The following is a 26,506-nucleotide window of genomic DNA, read 5'->3' on the forward strand; positions in this document are numbered from 1 at the left end:
TGAAATATCAACCACTCTTTAATATTATGGCATGAGGTAAAGCTTTAACTTAACCACCCCCCCTCCCCCACAGTTAGCCAACTGTCTAAGTACCATTTTCTACTCATCAGAAATATCATCTCCAAAATATACTCATTAGGAATAAGAAAGATTTGTTTCTGGAACTCTCATTAAGTTGTAATAATTACCTATTTTGTATTGATATGAGATTAGCATGTTTTCAATTATGACTTCATAGTGCATTTTAATATCTAAAACCTCCTAAAAAAAATCTAATCCTGGAAAAAAAACCCCTGCAAAACTGAAACCCTCTTTTATTAGTCTTCTTTCCCCAAATCCTAGAGTTTATGATTCATTTGTTTTTCCGCAGATGCTTTTAAAGTATTTGGTCACGTTCTAACAACAACAAAACCCATTGGGATATTTATTTAAATTGCTTTTACTATTCTAATTAGAAAATACTAGCATCTTTTCAATACTTTGTCTCTATATTCAAGTACATGGTTTCTGTGTCTATTCAAATCTTCTGTTACTTTCTTTAGTCAAGTTTCATAGTATTTTCCTGTCTGTTACTTAATAAACCATTGAAAATGGAATCTTTTACATTACATTTTCTAACTTTGAGACATAGGAAAGCTACCAATTTTACTAAACTCAATGGCAAAGAATGATCATTTTGTCTCTGCACTTGTGTACTATTAGGGCAGCACTTCCACAATGATGTTATATAGCAGTTACCAGGGCACACTCATCTTGTTCCTATATCTAATTGGCTCTAATCAGAGACTATGACAGAAAACAAAGTGAACCTCCCCATTCAGACCCATCCTTCTTGCTGTTTCTACCATCTACACTGTTGTGTACCCAATGTGCCCATTGTTCAACAATTTTTGTGTACATCCTGCTTGGCATAGGATTAAAAGTCTGGGCACTGATTCAAAGTCTCACCTTGGACCCAGATGCCAGCCTGCCTCCCAGCTGATCATACTTCAAGGACGTGATGGCTGCTTTGTGTCCATTGAAGGTTACATTTCCTTCCCCACTCAGGAGACTGAAGATTCGAATAGACCCATCCTCATAACCAACAGCTAAGTGCAGTCCATCTGGGGAGGGGCACAAGCAAGTGACTTCTTGTTTAAGCCCCTGAAGGATAAGGATCTGAAATCATAACAATAAAAATAAAAGTAGGAGTTAAGCATGTCATCAAGGGAAGAGTGGGAATAAACAAGCACCATAAAATTAAGAGCACCAGAAACTCCAAATCAGTCTTACAAATAATAATGACTCTGGAATCCATCTCAACTTCTTTAATATAGGAATTATTATTAGTACTGGGCAATGAAACATTCAAGAAAAGGCAAAATTATTTTTTCCAAAGTTCTACATTAGCATAATACATGCAGAAATTTCCTAGGCAATGGCATGAATTACTAAGTTCTTATCCTATGTCATGAAGTGGTTTTCCATAAAGGGTTGTGAGCACATCCTTGGCTTAACACAGCCCCATTTTATAAGAAACCAACCTATGTGGCACCAGAGTGCTATCGTGGTTTACCCCCAAGGGACCCTGCGCAGCAACAAGTATCCAAGTATTACCTCCTTGGAAGTCACATAGTAAGTGGACAAGATCAAAAGGCCTGTATTTGGTTTGGTAGAAGTGGTAGGCTTATGCGTTTAGCGTTACACAAAGTCTCAAAGCCTAGTTTAACAACCTGAGCGCCATCTGAATAAGTAAGAAAAAGATTCAGTCAACACAGCAGAGAACTATTCCTTTTAAATGCCTCAATTTTATAACTGGCTGTGAGGGCAAGTAGAAGAACCTGACAGATAGGTAAGTGGTAAAGCAGAGAAACACACACGGAGGGAATTATGCTCACAACCCTTTATGGAAAACCACAAATAATTACCTGTAAGTATCACTACACATAGATTCCTAAGAGGTACGCTCCTCTTTGGTGGTGGTTTGCAGAGGTTAGTATAGAACACACTAGAACCTGATACCCGGCTATCTAGAACTAAAGAAAAAAGATTTCCCTTCCAGGGGCACACACATACAAAATCTGGGAGCTCTCATGCTTCTGCCTCTCCATCCTCAAACACCCACATGCCAACACGGACCCAGGTGGTATCCGGCTTACCTTCTCTCCTTTTCTCAAGTCCCAGATGAAAACATGCTCACAGGCTGGCACTGCCACGTAGCGGCCTTTTTCCCCACGAAGTGTCACAAAGACAATATTGCCTTTCTGGCTGCCAATGAGGCCAAAGACCGCACTGGCAACATAGCGAAGGTACTGCTTGGTGAGCCCCATGTTAGAAGCTCTGAAACCACGGGTGAGGCAGCTGCACAGGCAAACAAAGAAAACTCAGTCCTTTGGGTACGTTGGTTCTACTAGGCTAGCAAACACCAATTGTTTATCATGTGGTTAACTTATACAATAATTCATGACACAAAATATACTTTTTTACTCATCCATGATTCAACATGTCATCCCTCATTCATCAAGTTGCAAACTGCTCACATTGTCATGCCCCTCTCACAGATATCTGATGTATGGCCTCAATGTCGCTAAATTAGCTTCTGTCCATTTAGTCACCCTCTTACGTTTTTACACCGAGACTGAGAGCCTGAGACTGAAAATATTTATCAACGAACATTTATTGTAAACTAACTAATTAGGCAGGTACTGCTGTAGATGCTAGATACAGGTCAACAATCTCCCTGACCTCGCAGCACTCACCTTCTAGCACAGCGATTCTCAATTGCTGTAAGTACCCAGCTCACCTGGGGGCTCAGGAGAACAGACTGCAGGGACCCCTGCCACCTCCCCTCCCCAAGGCCTATTTTTGATTCAGCAGATCTGGGGAGGGGCCCAAGACTTTCCATTTCTGACAAGTTCCCCTGTGCTGCTGCTGTGGTCCTCGGTTTGGGATCTACTGTTCTAGTACAGTCAGGGGAGCCGCCGCCCCTTGGCACAGAAAATGGCACAGCAACTTGGCACAGTTTTTGAAAGATGCCATAGTTCCCACACTAAGTCAAATTCACTGAAAACACTGGTTATGGATAAAAGAGACAACACGTGAAGGAAGTAACAAGCCAAGCCCACGTGCGCTTGACATGGTAAAGTGAAAAGCCAGCCCCCAAACACCCACGCAACTTAAAAAACACAGGAACCACTCACTGGCCCCATTTTTCTTAGCACAGTAACCGCCCTAAAACCAGTTAAAAATCAAGGGAAGATAACATTCACGTGGTGATAATGCCCTTCACCTACGCCATTTATCAACACTTCCCCAATTCGTCTGATTCCTTAACTGTAGTTGTTCCTCGTGGTAGTCCTTGGCCATCTCCCGATTCTTCCCACCGTACTTTCCTTGGAGACGTCAGGGAGACTGCCTCCGCCACGGGACTGCTCATCTCTATTTCCAGTCCTGTCCACATCCCTGAATACTGACTAGACACCCCCATTGGAACACCTTGCAGCATCACGTTTAACACGTCAAAAAACAAACCTACTTTGCTTCCTGAATCCCTGTTGTTTTTTTCTGACTTTAAGACACACAAACCTCCGCGCCATTCGGCTCAAAACCTTGTAGTAACCTTTGGCTCATTAATAAAAAATATGATAGCAGCCAACACGTGCTTACTATAGCAGCTTCAGGACTTACGATGGGCGGGGGGCTTCCCAACAAGCCCCTTGTGTTCCTGCCCATCGAACCGCCTATAATACACCCAACCTGCAGAGCAGCACAGCTCAGCCTCTAGGTGGGCACTGCCCTCTAACATGACCACATGTGCAGAGTATCGGCTGTTCACTCTCGGGATCGCGCGGCGGCCTGGGAGCGGGGCTCACTGCCAGCCCACGGACAGCATCGAATCCTACGGCACAGAGCTGGTCCGGGGAAAGATCAAAATTCACAGTACAGTTTGCATGGCATGCACACCCCCCTTTCCCACTACCGGGAAGTAGAAAAATCCCGAGTCGGGACTACCTGCGTGTGTTGCCGAATATACGCACATAACCGAAGACACGTATACAACTGTGTAGTCACCTCCAGCCAGGGAGTCCCGTAAGTGGGCTCGTCTATGTAAAGCACTTAGAGCACCTCGCATTTTGTAAATATCAATATTAAAAAAAATTCTTCACCATAACCTTCCACGGTAGGTACTGCTGTTATTTCCAATTTTACAGACCAGGAAACCAGCGGCGACGGGAAACAGCCCGAAGCCAGACCCCGGCCCAGGCTCACGCCAGCATTCCTCGCGGCCCTGCCCCCGCGGGTCGGGAACTCCCACTCGTCTCCCCGAGGAGGACCCTTTCCTCTCTCCCCACTTCCGCTTCCGGCTTTTTATCACTGAGTTGCGGCACCAGTTTCCCATCTAGCACCGCCGCCGGCTCTGCACCTGAAAGTCGTTAACGCTACCAGCCTCATCTTTTCACGTGCGCGGCCCTGACCCAAAGCCCTTGAAAGGGCTAAACGGTGTGCAGTTCCCAAGACTCCTCCTCTCGGCCCCTCCCCATGCCTCACAGAACCTCTCAGGGCGGGCGGTTCGGCTTCCCTCCGCGTCCTGCCACCTGGCCTTCACGTCGCCCCTGTCACCGACAGCAACAAGCACGCTCCCGCTGCCTGTTTTAATCGGCGACTTCCTGTGAGGCCCGCTCCCGTCGGGGCCAGTCCACTTCTCACGGCCTTGTCCGCAGCCGCCGTGCTTTGCCGTCCTCCACACGAGGCATCATCACCGGGCTTACGGCCTCACCTGCCTCGGCGCCCCCACCGCCCCTGCGTCCTAAGCCACAGCCCCCCGCGCCCCACACACGTTGCTTCCACGCTGCTTCCACGGAAGGGCGGGGACGCCCCTACCTAAGCCGAGCCTTCAGTCTGGAGAGGGTGAGAGGAATTCGCACACCGGACGCCGCCGGAGCGTCCTCGGGCGAGCCTGTGCACGCGCCGGCCCCGGGCGCCCGCGCGCGGCCTCCGCTACCACCGCCCAGGTGCCCCTCCACCCCAGCGCCCGACCCCAACTCCCCCTCGCCTCGTCTGCTGCTGGCAACCACGAAGGCCTCAGCCAGGAAACAAAGTCGAGGAGCGGAGCACCCCGGGTCCTCACCTCAGCCTCCACGAGGCGCCGGGCTGCTCGGGCCCCGCCCCTTCCGGTCCTCCCCCCCAATCTCGTCCATCCGGCGTTTCCTAGGCCTCGATAGGCGGAAATGACGTAAGAGCCGGGCTCTGATTGGTGAGCACCTGCCGGGAACGGAAGTCGGTGTTTCGCAGCCCAGAGCTTCTGCAGCTGGTCACTCCGGCTTCCAGGGACTTGGATCGCCTTGCCCTTCCAGCTCCTGGAGGAGTGGTCCGGGGTGCCGATCGGCGGCTTCCTATGAGGAGTTCAACCCGCCCCGCCTGCCGCCCGGATGGGACCGCGGGAGTGAGGTGAGTGGCGGGGCAGAGGCCGGGAGGGGAGGCGGGGCGGAGCGGGCCGGGGGCGCACTGGACTCACCCCGGCTGGGTGTGCGGGCAGAGGGTCAGTTCTGTGGCTTCTCTGGAAGAATGATCCTTCCCCGCTGCTGGGTTTCTCTTTCCCGATGTGCCGTCCGGGACGGCTTATCCGGGAGGAGGGAAGGTAGGCAGACCCGGGCACAGGGATCGCTTTGCTGTGGTCACGGGGGAGGCGCGTGCCCTGGGTGCGGAGAAATGGGGCCGGGAGCCCCGCGGGTTGTAATCCCGGAGTGAGATCTGTATGTTGCCCTGGTGGACTAGGCGTCTCGTGCCGAATTGTCTGGATCCCCGCAGTCCCTGGAGTGACATTGGTCCGGCTTTGTGTTTCCGCTCCCTGGCCGCTGGAGGAGGAAGTGACCCGAGCTGACTCCCCCTCACTGGGTAACTGAGGCTTATGTGCTCTTGCAGTTCTGTTCGCCTGTATAGTTGGGCGGCACAGAAAGGTTCAGAAATGAGTCCTGGCGTCTATAGCTGTGGAAAAGGAAAGCTAACCTGTGCTTCCGTAGAAAACGGAGTAGGCTACCTACTACCTAGATCACACCCCTTGGGTGATCTGATGCTAAGACAGCTGTTGTACACCTGTGTAAACTGTAGATAACTAATCTCATATTTAATAAAAGTTGGTGTAAGAGCAGCTGTGACTGAGTGCTAAGGTTATGCATCTTATAAAGTTCCCAATACATACACTATACAAGAATATGACCCTAATTTCTTATTTACATTTAAAATTGCTCAAAGTATTAATACTTATAATTGAAGATAGTAAAGTTCTTTTAATGTGGTTCTGCTAACTCATCCTTACAGCATGTGCTTTGGGTGTTTTTGAATGATGGTGTTGAATTGGACCTGTGCCCTTGACACGGTTTAGCAATATGTTTGTTATACTCTATTTATTGTTGACATATTTGACTGCTTGTTTGTTTTTCCATCTAAGTAATTTTGAAAAATGAAAAGTCATTCTTTCCATTTGCATAGAATGACTTAAATATAATGGATTTGATGTTGGGATAAAGGTATTGTGCACAAATATCTAATGTACCCCGGATAAATATAGAAATACAAAGACGTAAAGAATGGTAGACCTGTAATTTATGCAAAGACAGTGAAAATGAACTCGTCGAAATGGGAGGTCAAGCGCAGCTGGTGTGGCTCAGTTGGTTGAGCATGGTCCCCACGCGGTTGGGGCACGTGCCATGCTGGGGTGGGGGCTCCATCCCAGTAGAGAGCGTGCAGGAGGCAGCCAGTTGATGTTGCCCTCTCACCCATGTTTCTATCGCCCCCTCTCCCTTCCTCTCTCTGAAATCAATAAAAACATTTTTTTTTTTAAAGAGAGATCAAAAGCAAGGACCGGCTCTCTTTGTAATTTTATCTAGGCCTATCTAATCAGTGTAAGCATTTTGAAGAATAAGTACTACACAGATATAAATGGAAAATGATAGTTTTCTTTTTATCCAGACAACAATCAGGTTGTTTTGAGACAGTGATCCAAGGTGTTCTGCTTAATTCTATTGTCTTTTTTTTATTGATGTTTTTAATAGAGAGGAAGTAGGAGAAAGAGAGACATCAATTTTGTTGTTCCATTTACTTATGCATTCCTTGGTTGATTCTTGTATATGCACTGACCGGGGATTGAACCCATCCTCTCTCTTGCCTGAGCCCTCTGTTTGCATTCTTTCCATCACTGGGATTCTTTTTTCTTTTTTTTAAAATATATTTTATTGATTTTTTACAGAGAGGAAGGGAGAGGGATAGAGAGTTAGAAACATCGATGAGAGAGAAACATCGATCAGCTGCCTCCTGCACACCCCCTACTGGGGATGTGCCCGCAACCAAGGTACATGCCCTTGCCCGGAATCGAACCTGGGACCTTTCAGTCCGCAGGCCGACGCTCTATCCACTGAGCCAAACCAGTTACGGCCATCACTGGGATTCTTAATCTGAGTCTGAGAACCCTCTCAAATTTATTTGGAAGTATGAGCTTATGTGCTCACATTTTGGGTGATGAAAGGGTCTTTATTACTCATGTGATTTTCAAAGGGGCCTGTGACCCCAAGAATGTTAAAAATTATTGTTCCTTAAGGATAAGGAATCAGATTTTCCTGCCTAGCTTGGCTTTGGGGCTCCGTTTGCATCACTGGGGAGGAGGAGATTTAAATTTCTTTTTGGTTAGAAAGTAAATTTCTGTTTAGAGATGGAGCTGAAAAAGAATTTACCCTTTGTTAAATGCCATGCACTGCCCTTAAATGCCATTCAACTCTACCCTGCAAATAGTGCTCTGTTACTTACTACTCATTTAACATCCAGTATCTTGTGGGTCACAGTGACTTAAGATCTGGGAAGAAGGTCTAACAAGATGAGGTTGGAGATAAAGGAGAACCTGGAGTGTGTACTGTCAAAGAAGATAATATCGTTTCAGGAAGGAAATAATAGTAAATGCAGCTAAAAGTTGTTTAGCTCTTAGATTCCACGTTTGGGGAGGTATTGTTGACTTTGAAAGGGCAGCTTTAGCATTGTTAGAGAGGTGGAAGCAAAACTGCAGTACGTTGCATAAATGGAAGAATAGGAAGTAGAGCTGCAAAACAGATTACTTTTAAAAAGTTCAGCAGTGAAAAGAGTTTCCATTTCCGAAGGAGAAATGGGGTAGGGAAATGTTTTGGGAAGAGGCAGACTGAGGGGAAGGCGATCAAGATGTTGTGAGAGAGAATTGAGGATACTGCATTCTCTTACAGAACTAGTCAAGTGGAAAGTGAGTGTAGTCTCCCTTTGTCCTCTGTTCAGCTTGTGCAGTTCAAGTCTGAATACTTGTGAACAGATCAATAGAATTGTGCCTCCAGTTTCAAAGGCTGATTTGATGGACTAAATACAAACTTGTGGATAAAATTAGTTTCTTTATTTCTTTTTTTTAAAAATATTTTATTGATTTTTTACAGAGAGGAAGGGAGAGAGATAGAGAGCTAGAAACATCAATTAGAGAGAAACATCGATCAGCTGCCTCCCGCACACCCCCTACTGGGGATGTGCCCGCAACCCAGGTACATGCCCTTGACCGGAATCGAACCTGGGACCTTTCAGTCCACAGGCCGACGCTCTATCCACTGAGCCAAACCGGTTTCGGCTAGTTTCTTTATTTCAAAATAATTTCAAAGGAGTACTTAGTAGCAAATAAAAATAATCTTCTCAAGCAGTTTTATCCTGGTATTGAGAGAGTAGACAGTTAGACATGTGCAGAGCAGGAATGTAGGCCTTTAAAATCCATGCTTTCTCCAGCTCCTTCTCTACTCAGTTCAAACCTTATTATCGCTTACTGCTTGATTGAAGTAAGCTCCTTGCTTCTCATTCTGTATTTTGCCACATTATCATTAGACTGAACTCTTTAAATTGTACATATTACCTATCTTGCAGCACCTAGCTCTTCCCCCATTAGCCGACACTCGGTGAGTGTTGAATGAATATTCCTGTGTTTCTGGAAAGAAGAATTGGTGGTCCCTGTGATTATTTTAGTGGCTGTAATTCTCTGAAAAGAATTTGTGCTTAAATAATCCCTCTTCCTATTTTAGAAAAGCTGGAAGAAATTTAGAGAGAGAGAAATTAGCAATCCTTTGTTGTACATTGATTTTTATGGACTGTATAAGTGACTATAATAATACAATATACTGTTAGAGCACTTCACAGTAGGGTTTTGTTATTTGCGCTAGTGGAAGTAAAGTAGTATCTGTGCTTCTCTATTAAAACATTGGTTTCTTTTTCTCTGAAGCTAAAGTCTCCCGTGAATATTGAGTTGCTGAGGAATTTGGGAAAAGACGAGCTGAAGTTCCCATTCCATGGATCCCTTGGGTGCACCTTCCCAGTTTGTGGATGTGGATACACTGCCAAGCTGGGGTGACTCTTGTGAAGATGAACTAAATGCTTCTGATACTGCAACCGATGCAGACACCATTAGATCACCTTTTCTTTTTAACAAGACTATCAATGGAAAAGTGATTCTTTGGTAATTCTTTGGTTAAATCATATCACGATATGATAATACATTCTCAGAACTTCTTCCTAATTTTTTTTTTCTCAGAGTTTCTTTTTTTTGTAAGCCCTAGCATTGTTGAAATGGTGCTTTGCATAGACATATGTGCCTCTATTAAGGTATAATTGACATACAAGAAACTGCACACATTTAAAGTGTACAATTTGGTAAATTTTGACATACGTATACAGCCATGAACCCATCATCACAATCAAGACAGTGAATATACTTATCTCCCCCACCAAATATTTTTTGTGTCCCTTGGAAATCCCTTTCTCCTGCCTTCCCTGCCTCCACATCCCCAAGCTACCATTGACCATTCTGGCACTATAGATTAGTTTGCATTTTCTAGAGTTTACTACTTTTTAGTCTGACTTCTTTCATTCAGCATAATTATTTGAAAGTTCATCTATCTTGTTGAATGTATTAGTAGTAATACATTATTTTTTACAAAAAGCTTTATTGAGATACAATTCACCAATTTAAATTTTACGAGCCAGATATCACAAAGTTGTGTGACCATCACCACTGTCAATTTTAGAACATTTTCATTGACCCGAAGTTCTATACTCATCAGCAGTCACTACCCTCTTCCCTTTTCTCTATCCCCAACCCCCAAATACACACATACACAATCTCTCAATTCTAGGCAACCACTAACCTACTTTCTCTCTCTATAGCTTTACCTATTCTGGACATTTACTATACATCGAATCAATTGTGACTTAGTGTAATGTTTTTAAGATTCATCCATGTTGTAGTTTGAATCAGTACTTCATTACTTTTTATGGCCAAATAATATCCCATTGTATGGCTACACCACATTTAGTTTATCAATTTATTAGTTGATGGACAGTTTAGTTGTTTTCATAGTTGGGGTATTATACACAATATTGCTGCGTCTAAACTCTTTACACCAACCACTTCTGCGCTATGAGCATTTTATTATAATGAAACAAATGTGAAGGAAGCAAAGGAATAACATGGTTTTATTTGTTTTAGACTTGTAGGAATTGCTTTCCATATCTACCTAGGATGCCAGATTAGTCTTTCTGAGAGTAGAACGTTTTGAAAGAATTAGAAACTAGCTTTCTTATCTCCTCCTCATCCCCACACTTGCTCTTTGTTTGCTCAGGAAAGGAGACGTGGCATTGCTGAACTGTACAGCCATTGTGAACACCAGCAATGAAAACCTCACAGATAAGAATCCCGTGTCAGAAAGTATCTTCATGCTGGCAGGGCCTGATTTGAAGGAGGAACTCCAGAAACTTAAAGGTGAGTGGATTTTCTTAAGGATGTATTGCTTAGGAAGAGTCTGGGCAGGACATGGTGGAATCTGGAATTGAGTGAAAGCAGTCTGTCTGGAATCCAGCACTGCCTTTCAGTACCACCCCCTTTCTTCATATTGATTGCCCCATTTCCGCACAGTTAGGTTCCCCTGCATTGCTAAATCAGTTACTTCTAGGTCATTGACTGTCTACCCTCCAAAATTTTGATGCTTAATTTGCTTCACGTTCTCTCCCATTCTTTTCGTCTCTGTTTTCATACCTATTGTATTGCTCGCTGTCATTTTGGGAACAGGTAAATGTGTTTAACTCATGTTTTTAACGGAAATTTCTCAACGTTCTTATTCTGTGTGTCATGTATTGTTTTTTTGTTTTCTCTCTAACACCACCATGACGTATGTGCTCCATTGCTCCCAGGGTGCCGGACAGGTGAAGCCAAGTTGACAAAAGGATTTCATCTAGCGGCCCGGTTCATCATTCACACGGTGGGACCCAAGTACAAGAGCCGCTACCGCACAGCAGCTGAGAGCTCCCTGTACAGCTGCTACCGAAACGTCCTTCAGCTGGCCAAGTACGGCCTTCTCGCTCCCTGGCCATAGCATGCCATACATTGTTAAAGGCCCTGGTTTCACAAGGAAGCCTAGCTGCAGGAGTCAGAATTTGAGGGATTTAGATAATTTCAGAGGACCCTGAAGATAGAGTCCATTGTCTTCTCAAACTTAGCAGTAACAGGAATGGCTCTGGGTGACTTGAGAATGTAACTTGTTCTCATTTTACTCAGTCTTTATGTGGAATATATTTCCCCCACATGGTGCAACTAAATTATAAATAATTCTTAAATACTGCAAGTGCATTAGGTACTATGGTAGATTTGTTGAAGGGACAGGGAAGGAGAAGTTAAGCTGCATTTTAAAATTAGTTGTGGATTATGGATGTTGGTAGTGTAATTTTTGTGTTTTCTGTTTGGTTGCAGAGAGCAGTCAATGTCTTCTGTTGGATTCTGTGTCATCAATTCTGCAAAACGAGGTTATCCTTTAGAGGATGCCACACACATTGCCCTTCGTAAGTAATTGGCTTAGCACTTCATACATGGGGTTGGGATCACTGTACATAAATTGAGACTTAAAAATTTTATATCACTAGTGAAATAATTATAGCCAAAGAAGAGTTGTTAACTGACCGTGGCACCTGTAGGGAAGCTTTTATTGATAAAGTGTAAAGCTCTCAATTTACTTTCTTCTGTTGATATTTTTATCCATTTGAATGGAAGATTTGCCTATTAAAATGATACCAAGCTAAGAAGTATGGCCAATACATTGGGTATTTGAATCCTAATTCAGAGTGGGAGCTTAATAAAAAACTGATTTCTTTATTATTACCAAAGTAATACATAATCTTTGTGAAAAAATACAAAAGTATCTTATATAATATAAGCATAATATGCTAAGTGTCCAACTGATTGGTTGACCGCTTGACCAGTCACTATGATGCACACTGACCACCAGGTTAGCTTGCTGCTGGGGTCCAGCCGATTGGGACTGGGCGAGAAGGCTGGACAGGCCCTGGAGCTCTCCCGCGGTCCCTCCCCTGGCTGGCCGGCCAACCTCCCATGGCTCCTCCCAGGCCAGCCAGCCCTCATCGGCCCTGATCACTAGCCAGGCCGGGAGACCCCACCTATGCACGAATTTGTGCACTGGGCCTCTAGTATAGAATAAAAGTTGACTTTCTTGTCTTAATCCTATACCTGCAACCAGGTCCCTGCTCCCTGTGTGTATATAGATATATGATTTATTAACTGGAGAATAACATTTCTTATCTATTGTCTTAAGATTTTTGGATTTAACAATTATTTCATACATGTTTTATAAGATAATAATACATCTGATGTATCAGTAAACAAAAAAATAAATATGAGGAGCTTATATCCACCAAAAAATTACAAAGATATTAGCATGTATAGAATTTAGGGCAAGGGCTTGGCCTCAGTCTTAAATAGTCTTATTTAATAATTAGCTATTTTAAAAACCAAGATCCTTACTGCTCAAGGATTTCATAGTAAATTTATATATTGTATAGAAAGAGTATTATTTATATACATTATATTAGACTGAACTTGAGGAGCAGAGATCTTATTTTTTCATTGAGCAGAGACCTGAATGAAATGAGCAGTGATCCATTACAAAAATAAAACTTTGAAGAGTTTGATTTTTCTTCATATGTAAGTAACTTCTTCTTTTTTGAATAATCTTTCCTTTTTTTTTTTTTTTCCCCCCTTAGGCACTGTAAGAAGATTTCTAGAGATTCATGGGGAGACCATTGAAAAAGTAGTATTTGCTGTCTCTGAACTTGAAGAGGTATTTTGCTAATTATGTTGCATTGTTTAAATCTTACAGACCAATATCTCTTATGAATAGAGATGCACAAATCTTTAACAAATTATTAGCAAACTGAATCCAGCAACATATAAAAGGGTTACCAAATGGGATTTATCTCAGGAATGTAAGGTTGGTTCAATATACAAAAATCAATCAATGTAATGCACCATAGTAATAGAATAGTGGATAGAATAATAATAGAATCAAAGATAAAACCAGCTGAAACCGGTTTGGCTCAGTGGATAGAGCGTCGGCCTGCGGACTGAAGGGTCCCGGGTTCGATTCCGGTCAAGGGCATGTACCTGGGTTGCGGGCATATCCCCGGTGGGAGATGTGCAGGAGGCAGCTGATCGATGTTTCTCTCTCATCGATGTTTCTAACTCTCTATCTCTCTCCCTTCCTCTCTGTAAAAAATCAATAAAATATATTTAAAAAAAAAAAAAAAAAAAAAAAGATAAAACCATATGATCATCTCAGTAGATGCAGAAATTGGACAAAATCTAACAACCTTTCATGATAAAAAGCACTCAACAAACTGGGAATAGAAGGTAACTTCCTTAACCTGGTAAAGGGCATCAGTGAAAGACCCAGAGGTGATTAGATGTGACATTGTAGGCTCATCAGTTAGAACAAATATGCCACTCTGGTGGCTGTGTATGTCTTGGGACAAGGGGGATATGAGAAATCTCTGTACCTTCTCAGTTTTGTTTTGAACCTTAAATTGCTTTTTTAAAAAGTCTTTTTTTTTTTTTAAATGGGCAGAAGTTTTAAGTAGGCATTACTTTAGAAAAGATATCCAGATGACCAATAAGCACATAAAAAGATGCTCCACAACATTTGTCATTAGGAAATTGCAAATAAAAAACACTTTTCATTCCCTAGTATGGCTGTAATTGCATAGATAATAAGTGTTGGTGAGGCTGTAGAGCAATCCAAACCTCGTACATATCGAGTGAGGATGTAAAATTGCGCAGCTGCTTTGGAAAACAGTGGCATTTCCACAAAAAGTTGGAGAGAGATTTCAGTCTTAGGTAAAGACAGAAGGAAACTGAAAACATTTGTCCACCCAAACACTGTACATGAATATTTATGTCAGCATTCTTCATAACAGCCCAAAAGTGGGAACAACCAAATGTAATCGACTGATGAGTTGACAAATGTGTATATACATACAATGGAATATTAAGCTGTAAGAAGGAATGAAGTACTGATACAGGCTACCGTGGGGGTGAACCTTGAGAATGTTATGCTATGTGAAAGAAGCCAGACACAAAAGCCCACAGACTGTATTCCATTTTTATGAAATGTCCAGAATAGGCAAATCCATACAGACAGAGAGTGGATTAGTGGTTGCCAGTGTCAGGGAGGGAGGAATGGGGATGATCTAGCTAAGTCTGAGTTTAGGTTTTCTTTTTAGGATGATGAAAATGTTCTGGAATTAGATATTGGTGATGGTTCTACAACTTTGTGAATATACTAAAACCCATGGAATTATAATACTTTAAAAGGGTGAATTTTATAGTATGTGAATTCCATCTCAGTTTTTTAAAAAGGCTATAAAAATGGTGTCTCTTCTTATGTGTCTATACATGAAAGATGATGCAATATTGCAGGTGAACAATAAGAAAACTGACATGTTTTCTTGAATGATTTCATTGTTTTTCTAAGCAATTCTATCATTTTTTTTATACTATTTTAGTTTGTGTTTTTTTTAGTATCGTTGGGAATAATTAATGGTTAATGATAAAATAATTTCTAGGATGATGAAAAAGATACAGGAAAAATAAGAGCACTAAATGCCTCTGATGTATCATGGATTTATAAATGGGTCAAATGAACCAACTCATATGGAAATTATAAAATAGAATGAGTTTCATTCTAATTTAAAAATGTTTTCCAGCCGGAACCGGTTTGGCTCAGTGGATAGAGCGTCGGCCTGCGGACTGAAAGGTCCCAGGTTCGATTCCGGTCAAGGGCATGTACCTGGGTTGCGGGCACATCTCCAGTAGGAGGTGTGCAGGAGGCAGCTGATCGATGTTTCTCTCTCATCGATGTTTCTAACTCTCTGTCTCTCTCCCTTCCTCTCTGTAAAAAATCAATAAAATATATTTAAAAAAAAAAAAAAAAAAAAATGTTTTCCTTTGTTCTTTGGGAAACCTCTAAAGAAGAATAAAAGTCTTGAAATTGCAATTCTCCATAATGAGTATTAAAAAAAAATACTCAAAAATTAAACCGGATCCGTGGACCTTAATGGCTCACTGAGCATTGTGGAGGAGCATCTCAGCCAAATCTTGAAAGACATGTCGTTAGTAAGGTGAAGGGTGGGGAGGAGACAGGAGTGGCAGGACGCATTCCAGGCTCAGTCACCAGGAATTGCCGGAATGGGAGCCATGTTTAACTAGCTAATGATGTCCTGATCTTTAACAAAACTGAAGGAGGTCCCAGACAGCATCTGCTGTGAGCTTAGGGCAGGGGAGGTCTTCCTCCCTGATGGAGGCTCTCTTCACAGCGTCTGAGCAGCACTAAGCACTGAGGTGCCTGCTTCATTACTTCGTGATTTGTCACAGCACGTCTTGCTTTTCCGACACAGGCTACTTACCAAAAGCTGCTCCCTCTGTACTTCCCAAGGTCATTAAAGGAGGAGGGGCGGTCATTGCCATACCTGCCTGCAGATATTGGAAATGCAGAAGGGGAGCCTGTGGTACCTGAACGGCAGATTCGAATAAGTGAGAAACCTGGTGCCCCGGAAGGTGAGTTCTGCCTTTCTCATCTCCCTCTTAAGGAAGGGAAGGGATTGATCACAGAAGAGAGTATGTGTCTGTTAGTGTGACACTGAGATCAAGACCAACTTAGAGGTTTTTAAGCATCTTATTCTTGTTAAGATTTACTCTTTAAATAAAACTAAAAAAATTAAATATACCCACATGCCTATGTGAGGTCTGTGTTAGGCAATAGAAATTCAGAGGTGAATATAACAACGTTCTTGCCTTCATGAAGTTGATACAGGTCACTGTTGAGACAGCAGTCCCGTACATGATCATCTAAACTGTTCAACAACTTCAATAAGGTCTTCTAAAACCATACCTAACATCTTCCTTCCTCGGTGACTTGACCAAAGGACTGAGGTTATGTGCTGGCCAATCAGGTGCTCCCTCCTTTAACGGCTCTGGATAAATGACCCCAAACATTTGTTGCTTTCCTTCATTATTTCAATTCTTTAGATGCCTAAATCAGATTTCATTTTCATTCTCAAAATATAATTTTGAGCTAGCTCATAGTCATCCCTGTTGGGCATTCATAATCTATTTGTAGCATTTACAGTCAAGTTTTGTCCTCAGCTCTCTTGCTGGTGTTTTTGTTACAGACGACCAAGAAGAGGAGGAAGAAGGCTTGGGAGCTGACCTCTCTTTCATTGGCTCTCATGCTTTTGCCCGAATGGAAGGAGATATTGATAAGCAGAGAAGACTGATCCTTCAGGGACAGTTATCAGAGGCAGCCCTACAGAAGCAGCATCAGAGAAAGTAAGGGAAACCCTCTGGCCTGAAAGACACGTAAGGTCTGGGAAGGAAGAAAGGGCCTTCCATCTATCCATGTGTATGCTTCCCACTTTATTCCTCATGGCAGTCCCGTGAGGATAATATTGTCCCCGTTTTGTGGAACAGAAATTCAAAGTTAATTTATCGGGGGCCACAGTTAACATGTGTTGAAGCCAGTGTTGAGATGCATGTCTGATTTCAGAGTTCCTGCCCTTTCTGCGATAATTGTGGTGCTTCTGGGTGAGGTTCTGTTGTAAAAGTGGAACCTAGGGAACGGGAATGGCAGACTTACAAAGGTTTTACCCGGCTTGACTATGTTTATAATTAAAACATAATCTACAGTTTTATTACCTTTAGAAGAGCTTTATTTCTCCTCGATTTATCCTCAGGACCTTATAAAGGCATTTCATTTCTTTCAGGTGTTTTTTTTTAAGCAATTCTGAATAAATCCTCTTTGAAACAAAGAAAAGTAGCTTTTGTACTTCTGGGTAAGCTTTTCCAAGGATTGATAGTTCTTGGAAAGCTAGCTGCTTTTCAAAAAAATGGTAAAGGAAAGAAAAAAGTCATAAGCTATACATACATGGTTAATATCATCCATTACCTTACAGAGTTGGCTGAGGGGATGACAGCTTATACAGTTGTGAACATTAAATAGGATAATGTCATGAGCTTAGCACTGCACCTGATACTTAGCAGGCTCTTAAAACTGGTCACTGCTGTCCTCTTCAGTACTGAGCAATCATGGTCTAGTTTACCTTTGCGCTTTGCTACTTGGCATCCCTTTGGACTGGAATACTCTCATCCTTCAATTCCTGCCCATTCTCCAGGTGTTAGCCCAGAAGGGACGGTTTCTGGAAATGTACCTCGCTGGAGATAAGCTGGAATAGATGGAATAGAGTCTGGAGCAGATGCTGCCTCCTATATGCTTTTTCAGACTCTAATTAACCAAAGCCTAGCATAGCATTTATCCACTATAGTTAATGATGTGTGGTGGTTGTCATCCTCCATCTGTAAAGTGGGAGTTGGACTAGGCGATCTCTGGAGTCCCTTAGAGTTCGAATTTCGTGTCTCCTGAGTTCCTGGTCTTCACTTTATTATGATTTAATTTATATAAACAAAAGCACAGTAGCCACTAGGGGTCACCAATGAACAGCCTTTTCCAATCAGATGATAGTTTCAGTGATTTCTAGGCCATGTGTAAGAATCATCTGGCAAACAGTTTTCTTCGAATATCCTCTTAGCCAATGCCAAACTGTGGTCCCCGTGATCTGGTATAGGGGGGATAGTACAACTATTGTGACTAATCAATCATTAAAGAAGCCAGGACTTCATAGATAAAGTTACCTAGTTCCTTTGTGGTCCCACATAACATAACATGTACAACACACCCGTTTTTCTTCTGCAAAGTAAACTCCTGGAGGGCACTCACGGTGTCTTTTCTCTATAGTATTCTCAACCCCTATCATAGAGCAAATCTTTGTTGAATGAATGAACATCTATTTTGTAGAACTGCTACTGAGTTAGGCTTTCTCTTTGCTTTTATTTTTTTGCAAAGGAGAGTAATAGTATTTAAAAACAGTGTTAGTTTGAGACTTGGTATCTGGGCCAATTACATGAGTAGTCTTCATTTGATCATAAAGGGTTTCTTAAATACATATGGACACCTTTTCTCAGTAACTCGTTTGTGCTTCTTTTATCAATAATATACAGTAGAGATTCTGCATATATAACGGCAACTCTAACTTCTTCCTCATTATAATAAAACAGGGCAAGATAAAAACAGGTCCCAACTGTTGAATTTAATTTACAAGGGTTTATTATAATGATTGTATCTTTTATTTCTCTAGTTATAATCGCTGGTTATGTCAAGCAAGATCTGAGGACCTATCGGATATTGCTTCTCTAAAAGCCTTATACCAAACAGGTGAGCTTGTGGATATGGCAACTTATTCTATTACTAATTAAGGACCCTACCTGGCATGCTGTTCGAGACTTCATTTTTCTCTGCTGTTGCCCATTTTCTATGAATGAAGTGTTTTTGTACTAATGAAGATGAAACCTATGAAAATTTCAACTGGTAGTTGTATATCAGCCAACTTCATTTCTTCTTAGTGTCCTTTTCTTATTACATTTTTTTTTTGCTTTTAAAAGTACCATATACTGCCGAAGCCGGTTTGGCTCAGTGGATAGAGCGTCGGCCTGCGGACTGGAAGGTCCTGGGGCATTCCGGTCAGGGGCATGTGCCTGGGTTGCGGGCACATCCCCAGTGGGGGGTGTGCAGGAGGCAGCTGATCGATGTTTCTCTCTCATCGATGTTTCTAGCTCTCTGTCTCTCTCCCTTCCTCTCTGTGGAAAATCAATAAAATATATTAAAAAAAAAAAAGTACCATATACTTGCTATACAAAATTCAAACCTTATGTAAATATATAATGGAGACAATGAAAGTTCTCAGACTGCCATTCTTTCTCCATTGTATTTTTTTCAGACGATACTTGAGTTCCATTTAGTTTTCCCAGATTACCAATGTTTTTAAAAGTTGTAAGTTTAAACAAAAAGCTCTATATGAAAAGATCTTTGCCTGCAACCTTAGCTTTGACTGTCCTTGATTTAAAACCCATAAGAGGCCTTATCTTAAAAGTAATAAGGGCAGTCATCAAAACCTCCTAAAGGTAAACTAAAAAGTGTTTTCTAAGAAATCTGAAGATGGAATTTGAAAAACTTACGTTCCTGGCTTTCAGTCTTTCACATATGTGTGGACTATTTTTATAAGGTTGGTGCTCAGGACAAATCCTTCTAGAATAAAGTTTCTGGGTACTGTTTACATTTCCTGTTTATAGGTGTTGATAACTGCGGTCGCACGGTGATGGTGGTGGTTGGAAGAAACATTCCAGTAACACTAATAGATATGGACAAGGTAAGCCATGGAAAGGCTGGTTTACAAATAATGTTGATTTAAAAAGAAGAATGTGAATTTGGAATCAGGGTTTAGAATGTGAGATGATTGTATATTTCTGGCGGAGTGGCAGCCCTGGGGTTCTGCAGATCTGCGTGTGTCATTTCAGTAAGTTAGGGGTTTGGTTTTGCTCTGTGGGAGAAACAGAAATACTGGGATGTCATAATGTGATCTCCAAAAACCCATCTGCTTTGTTTGGATATCATGTAACAGGCAAATTTTTTATTGGAATCTTCCTGTATTATCATTGTACTAATAAAGTCTGTCGTTCTTTTCTTTCTTTTTAAATTTATATTTTTCTTGATTTTAGAGAGAGGATAGAGGTGAGGAAGGGGGATGGAGAGAGAGAGAGAGAGAGAGAACTCTCAATTTGTGTAACACTCATTCTTATAGTGTAATTGATGCCAATAAAAAACCATAGATCCTGCATTGATGTCAGTGTGCACTTCCCTGATGATCTAGATATTCATGTGTCATTTCATATAAAATACTGAGATGTGTTATAAGGTCAAACCAGGTAACAACTGGTAGCAGTTGGATCCTAATCCATGTTAATCCGGTCATGGGAATGCCAAGGACTCCCTGAGGAGGAATTGGGAAACAGCCTGTTTGATAACAATCTTTCAGTTGTTACCTCTTAGCTTCCTCATTGCCATAGTTTATAGCTACACCATTGGGTCACACTGGCCCTGCCCATATTGTATGTCTGTTTTGTGTTTGTTTCTCTTAAATTTTATCTTTCTTGTAATGGAATATTTCTCTAACCGATCTGGGTTACATTACATTTGAGTCTTTCAGAGCTCCAGAAAAGCTGCCCAGCCCACGGCCATCTACTGGCTCAACCTGTTCCCATTTTCATCATTCAGGTCAACAGTAAAGGTGCTAAGAACATTAGCCCTCAAAGTGAACCATGTGAGGCGTCACTTACAATATCCTCTCTCAGTAATTCTCAGTTATAAGAGAGCCATGAGCCTCTATGTCAGTAGAGACTGCAAAGACTTTCATTGAATTCAAGCAGAAACTTCAAGAATGATTGAAAGTCTAGAAATTCTACTGCTAATGATTTTGATGTCATTATTCTACAGAGGAAAAACCTGGTAGTTGACCGAAGAACTGTTTTGAGTAACAGGAAGCGTTATTAGAATAGAGACTGGTTCTTCTCCTTCATCCCTTAACAGCGGTTCTCAACCTGTGGGTCGAGACCCCTGAAAATACATCCTGCATATCAGATATTTACATTGCGATTCATAACAGTAGCAAAATTACAGTTATGAAGTAGCAACAAAAATAATTTTATGGTTGGGGGTCACCACAACATGAGGAACTGTATTAAAGGGTCGTGGCATTAGGAAGGTTGAGAACCACTGTTAGGGCAAGAGAGAGAGGGATGGTACTGTAGCATTCATGAGAATGATTGGGCGGTGGCATGATTCACTCTCCTGGAGATCCTTCTAAAGAGAACTGATGCTCATCAGAGTGAAATGTCCATCTGCGGTGCCTGGGCATAGAGCAGCTTAATCTGGATTTTTCCTCTCTCTGTGAAATAGACGGCTGTGCAAAACGATCTTTACCTTTGCTCCTCATTATCTTCTAGGCCCTTTTATACTTTATCCATGTAATGGACCACATCGCTGTGAAGGAATACGTATTAGTGTATTTTCACACACTGACAAGCGAATACAATCACCTGGACTCTGACTTCCTGAAGAAACTCTACGATGTCGTGGATGTCAAGTTAGTTATTTTTTGCAAATTATGAAGAGGGAAAGAGCTTCTTTCTTTCCTAATTGAAGCAAACATTACTGTGTATTCTGTGAAAGTGTCTTTCATATACAAAGATTTTTATCATTCATAGTTCAGATATTTTAATAGTTGTAGGCACTGCTTAACTCCAACTTACCACATTTAAGTAAATTCATATGTAAACTTGAGCCTTCTTTTCAAACACCTTGGAAAAGGTTTGGGGTCATGACCAACCTTTGTACATAAAATAATAATGCTACCTTCTATTTATAAGGTGTTACACTTAATCAAAATATATTTATAAACATTGTTTTATTTGATCTAGTGACCCATGAGTTTGTTAATTCATAATCTAATCCCAGAGATTCTAGCATCATATAAAAAAATAAGCTTATCATAACTTTGTTAAGTATGAATTTACTTCGTCTTTCCTCTAGCTAGATAAATATAGATTTCAAATCTACATTTGAAAGATGGAAAAATATGGACATTCTGAAAGATGAAGGACATTGCTCAAGGTCTCCTAACATTCAATGCAGAATTTGGACTTGAACCTGGGCTACTGACTTGGAGCCAGAAAATTATTTTCATTAAACTATATTTCCCTTAAAATGATAATAGACATTTTAACCAGAATATATAGACACCCCACTACAGCAAAGATAAAATGTTCTGCTTTAAATTTTTTTCTCACTAATAGATTTCCTAAATAAAAATGCAATCCACCTTCCTGGTGGTTGTTTTATTATGGTAGCATCACAAAGTCTTTGTGGATTGCATTGAAAAATCTATATTGCAATTAGTGTACAAAGAAGGCAGATTACCATAAGTTCCAACTGTCTTACTCCGCCCCTTAAATCTCATCTTAATTCGAAATATTAAAGTTGTCATTACCTCACACACACTTCGTTAGCTTGCTTTGAATGTGGGTTTTATAAGGAAGCATCACTCCACTATAATTCTGCCTCTACCTCTAACCAACTCTTTAACTTTGAAGAGGCCTCAACTGTGAAATGAAGAGTTTGTACTATTTCTCTGAAGTCTTCTCCAGTTAACCTTATGCGACCCAATGGTGATTAACAAGCTGTTGAAATGATTTCAGGCACGCCTGGGGAGGCTAGATAGAGTAGTGGATAAGAGCGTGATTCTGGAGCCATACGGCCTGGGTTCAACTTCTGGCTCTACCAGTTGATGGCTCGTAACTTTTGGAAAATTAAAATAGAAACAGTGTCAGTTCATAGACTTGCTATGAGAATTAAGTATAAAGCCTTTGTACAATTTCTGGGACACAGTCAACTTCCTATAACTATTGTTGTAATATGATCATTGAAACTTTAGTTTCTATTTTTACTATAATTTTAAGTGGTTTTACTGTTGTTTATAATAACCCGATCCCAGAGATTTTAGGTTCATATGAAAAATGGCATTAAATAAATGCTTGTTAAATATGAATTTCCTTTGTCCTATCTATAGACGGCTGTTACAGCCTAGAAAAACATAGTATCTCCTATAAAACGGACACTTTAAATAATAAAATGTTCTCTAAATTGTTTTTGACATTTCACCTAAAATTTAAATACGTAAACCAGAGCTGTCTAAAAACTCCCCCCCGTGAATGAATATATATACTCAGGCAAAGAGTTAATTGTCCATTATGGTGAGTGGTTTGGGGCATGACTTATACTGACCCTTTTTTTATTTTAAATCAGGTATAAGAGGAATTTGAAGGCTGTTTATTTTGTTCATCCAACATTTCGTTCAAAGGTACAGTATTTTTCCTTTTAGCTAAATCATGAATTTAAATGCACTGCATGCTAGCATATTAAGACATATATATATGTCAACATCCTAATTCTTGCTGTCACACTATGACTGCTAATTTCTTTGTTTACCCTTCCTTGTTAAGTGATCTTGAGCTGTGGTCCTGATGTTGGTCTCATTTAATTCTAGTATCTTTGTAGACAATCCTCAAAAGCCATGACGTCTCCATCTTTTCTTCTTCTTGCTCTTTGTTCATCCGGATGTTGCTCATGTTGTTGGTGCAGAATTCACTTTCCTTCCTCTGCTCATGGCTAACTTAATATGTCCTCCAGGTCTCAGCTCAACAATTACTTTGCATAGAAAACCTTCCCTGACCAGTCCTGTACCTAGTTGGTACTCCTGCATTGTACCCCCTTAAGATTTTATAGTCTTCTATCATTGTTATGTTTTTAATTCAAATCACATGTTTTATTTTCTGCTTTGTATGTTAGCCTCCAAGATGATGAGAGTTAGAATCTAGCCATCTGGCTCACAGCTCCATCCCTAATATGTGATCCTACATCTTGACTTCATTAAGACATCTAGTCCTTTGGCCCTTTTACTGAAAATGTCATCTCTTTTTTGTCCTGATTTCGCCCCCCCACCCCCTCCTTCCCCCTCATCCAGTCTAGCACCCATGTTCCATCACTTCAGCCACTTTTGTCAGTGCCTAACCTATAACCTCTCACCCTTTCATCACACTTGCCCATTAATCTTGAGATAGTACATAATTTTGCTTTCATCACTCCCGTATCTGGGTTGCCGAGCACTGATGGAGAAATTGGCAAAGCCAGGGGATTTGGGCTGCTGATCAGACTTGGAGCTTGATCTGCTAGAGGCCCTTTGATAGTTCACTTGGCAGTGACCCAGTGTGGCTGTCTGCTCTCCTCAAGCCCCGACCTACCAGCAGTGCTCACTCCAGCAGATGCTTTGCCTTGGTCTTAAGATCATAGAAACCTCAGTAAGGAGGTTTCTCCCTATCTTCTCTCCCGCACGCCAAACCAACTGCCATCTAGTCCTTTCATTACCTCCTTGTTCTGTCACACAAGTGTTTCTTAATGAAGGGCAGTCTCTGGATCCCATGGTAATAACAATAGCTAACGTCGTCTAGTCACTTACTATCCACCAGCTCTTCCTGTGAATCATCTTGTGTGAGCCTTACAATAATGTATCTCTGCAGTAGTGGTAGTCATCTTCCCACTTTACAGACAAGGAAATTGATGCTTAGAGACACTAAATTGCTTGTCCAAGGTAAGCAACTAATAGATAGCAAAGGCAGGATTTGAATCCAGGCATTTTAATTCCAGGGCCGGCGCTCCTAACTACACAATACATTCCCATCTCCTCAGGAAGCTCTCTCCAGTAATTCTCCTCTTTCCCATTTTTCTGGATCTAACTCATCAATTTTTAAACACTCTAAAGTCTCCAGTTATCGCTCTTCTTCTTTACAACCAAATTTTTAGTGTCATCTATGTTCTATGCTCACCATTTTCACTTTTCATACATCTTAAATTACTCCGTCTGGTTCGAAATTCCACTGTGGCTGCTCACACCAACATCACTGGTCATCTCTGTTACTAAACCCAGTAGACACTTTTCTGTCTTTGTGTAACCTGTTTCCCCGCAGCCTTAGACACAGTTGACCACTTCTTCCTCCACACACTTTCCTCATTTTCCTCCTCCTCCTAGCTGCTCCTGCTCAGGGCCCTCCGCCCCCCTCTTTCTCTGCTCCTCCTCTGAGTGTTAGTGTTCCCAAACACTCTGCCCTTTCCTTTCATTCTGTACCTTCTTTCCTTTCTGTGTCTTCAACAACCCTCTAGAATATGTGCAATTCCCAAATAAAGGTCTTGGAGATTCAGTAAAGCCCAATGTCTAAAAGCAAGGGTTTTAGGTTGAGGTAATGATGTAGGTTCTAATGCCAGCTCTACAGATTACCAGCTTCTCATCCCAGGCAAGTTATGCTTTCGTTTCACCTTCTATAAGATGGGAGCGATAATAGTACCTACCTTGTTAGGGTGTTGGAAGGGTGAAGGTAATACATGTAAAATGCTTAAAACATTCACTACCCAGATTGAACAGTCAGCAAATGTTAGCTATCCTCATCATTCCTGTACTTAGACCTGCATGTTGAAATACTGACTAGGTATCTTCACTTAGATGTCCCACAGGCCTCTGAAGTTCAGCATGTCCTCCTGCCTCCCTCCTTCCCTCCTAAACTGCTTTTTATATTCCCTATCTTAGTAAATGGGACCACTGCCTACCAAGGTACCTGAGCCAGAAACCAGGGAGGCATCCTTGGGCACACTTTTCCTACCTCACCTCTCACCATTACATCAGTTCTGTGTGCCTACTGTTGTCCAAATCCATGCCTGTGTCTTCAGGCCTGACTAGTGAAGTTTTCTTATCAAACTAATATTCTAGAATATTTACTATAGGTTCCTTTGCAAAAGTTTGCCAAGACCTGGTCTTAGGCAAAAAGAAAAGAAAAAAAGAAAGAAAGAGTATATCAGTGTCTAAACCCAGGGGCATAAAAACCCAGGATTTAGTGATTAATTAGATTAGTAGGAGTGAGAGCAATGTGGCATCCATGACTCCCAGGTGGCATCAGATATAGAATCATGGATTGGGAAATATTTTTGAGAGTCAATATCAAGTAAACTGAGCTTTAGCCCTAAATGTTCATGAATAAAATCACAGAGGGGCTTAGAGCAAAGAGGACAACTGCAGACAGAGCCCTAGCATCAGGGAAGGAGACTGGGAAATAAATCTAAAAATCAACAAGGAAACCAAGATTTGACTAATGCCGTGGGAGCCAGTGGATGGGAAAAGCATCAAAGATGGTAGAAATAGTCTTTATTTTAGAGCATTGTGGAGAAATTTAAGTAAGAGGAGTAGTGAAAAGTCCTTGTTGTATTTCATAATTAAGAGATGAGTGAAGACTTCAGTGAGGGATGTTTTCCACTTTGGGATTTCTCATGGTTTATAGAATTCTTGTTGAGTTTCTCATCCAAACATTGGAATGGCTTTAGCTAAGAGTCAGGGTGAACGCAGGGTGGGCAGAGGCTGAGGACCAGGTCTGTAAAGTGACAGCCATCCTGTTGCCTCTCAGTAATATTTTGGGAAAATGAGGGAGTGAGAGAATAAAACCCATGTATAATGAAATCCACTCTTGTTTTAAGCTAAGTCAAAAACTATCAATGGAGTGTTTCTTATTATAATATAATGAGATGAAATCAAGGGGTAATAAAGCAATCGAATCACGCTGTTCTGATTTCCATACTCCTCAGATTATTTTCCAGGCCAC

General features: G+C 41.5%; 2 protein-coding genes across 8 annotated transcripts in view; one reads left to right on the forward strand and one right to left on the reverse strand.

Annotated features, from left to right (window-relative positions):
* Nucleotides 1-5,200, reverse strand: part of WDR3 (WD repeat domain 3) — a 29,999-nt gene extending 24,799 nt beyond the window's left edge. For 4 of the 5 annotated variants that reach the window (XR_004973177.1, XM_036342282.1, XM_036342280.1 and 1 more), the window contains exons 1-3: nucleotides 5,108-5,200; nucleotides 2,139-2,340; nucleotides 949-1,158 (exon numbers count right to left, since the gene is read on the reverse strand). Coding sequence is in view for 4 of the 5 variants with exons in the window: in XM_036342282.1 (XP_036198175.1) it covers nucleotides 949-1,158; nucleotides 2,139-2,309 (381 nt within the window). In the remaining variant the exon portion in view is untranslated. Of the gene's footprint in view, nucleotides 1-948; nucleotides 1,159-2,138; nucleotides 2,341-5,032 lie in introns of all 5 variants that reach the window. The other variant, XM_036342281.1, reaches the window with a different exon arrangement.
* A 38-nt stretch (nucleotides 5,201-5,238) lies between these two features.
* The window catches only part of GDAP2 (ganglioside induced differentiation associated protein 2), a 30,067-nt gene continuing 8,799 nt past the window's right edge, over nucleotides 5,239-26,506 (forward strand). For all 3 annotated transcript variants that reach the window (XR_004973178.1, XM_036342284.1, XM_036342285.1), the window contains exons 1-12: nucleotides 5,239-5,427; nucleotides 9,248-9,481; nucleotides 10,644-10,783; nucleotides 11,212-11,365; nucleotides 11,768-11,856; nucleotides 13,072-13,148; nucleotides 15,760-15,919; nucleotides 16,534-16,690; nucleotides 18,553-18,629; nucleotides 19,544-19,620; nucleotides 21,254-21,393; nucleotides 23,112-23,166. Coding sequence is in view for 2 of the 3 variants with exons in the window: in XM_036342284.1 (XP_036198177.1) it covers nucleotides 9,315-9,481; nucleotides 10,644-10,783; nucleotides 11,212-11,365; nucleotides 11,768-11,856; nucleotides 13,072-13,148; nucleotides 15,760-15,919; nucleotides 16,534-16,690; nucleotides 18,553-18,629; nucleotides 19,544-19,620; nucleotides 21,254-21,393; nucleotides 23,112-23,166 (1,293 nt within the window). In the remaining variant the exon portion in view is untranslated. The remainder of the gene's footprint in view (nucleotides 5,428-9,247; nucleotides 9,482-10,643; nucleotides 10,784-11,211; nucleotides 11,366-11,767; nucleotides 11,857-13,071; nucleotides 13,149-15,759; nucleotides 15,920-16,533; nucleotides 16,691-18,552; nucleotides 18,630-19,543; nucleotides 19,621-21,253; nucleotides 21,394-23,111; nucleotides 23,167-26,506) is intronic.

Source organism: Myotis myotis, unplaced genomic scaffold (assembly GCF_014108235.1).
Source record: "Myotis myotis isolate mMyoMyo1 unplaced genomic scaffold, mMyoMyo1.p scaffold_m19_p_18, whole genome shotgun sequence".
Taxonomy (NCBI): Eukaryota; Metazoa; Chordata; class Mammalia; order Chiroptera; family Vespertilionidae; genus Myotis; species Myotis myotis.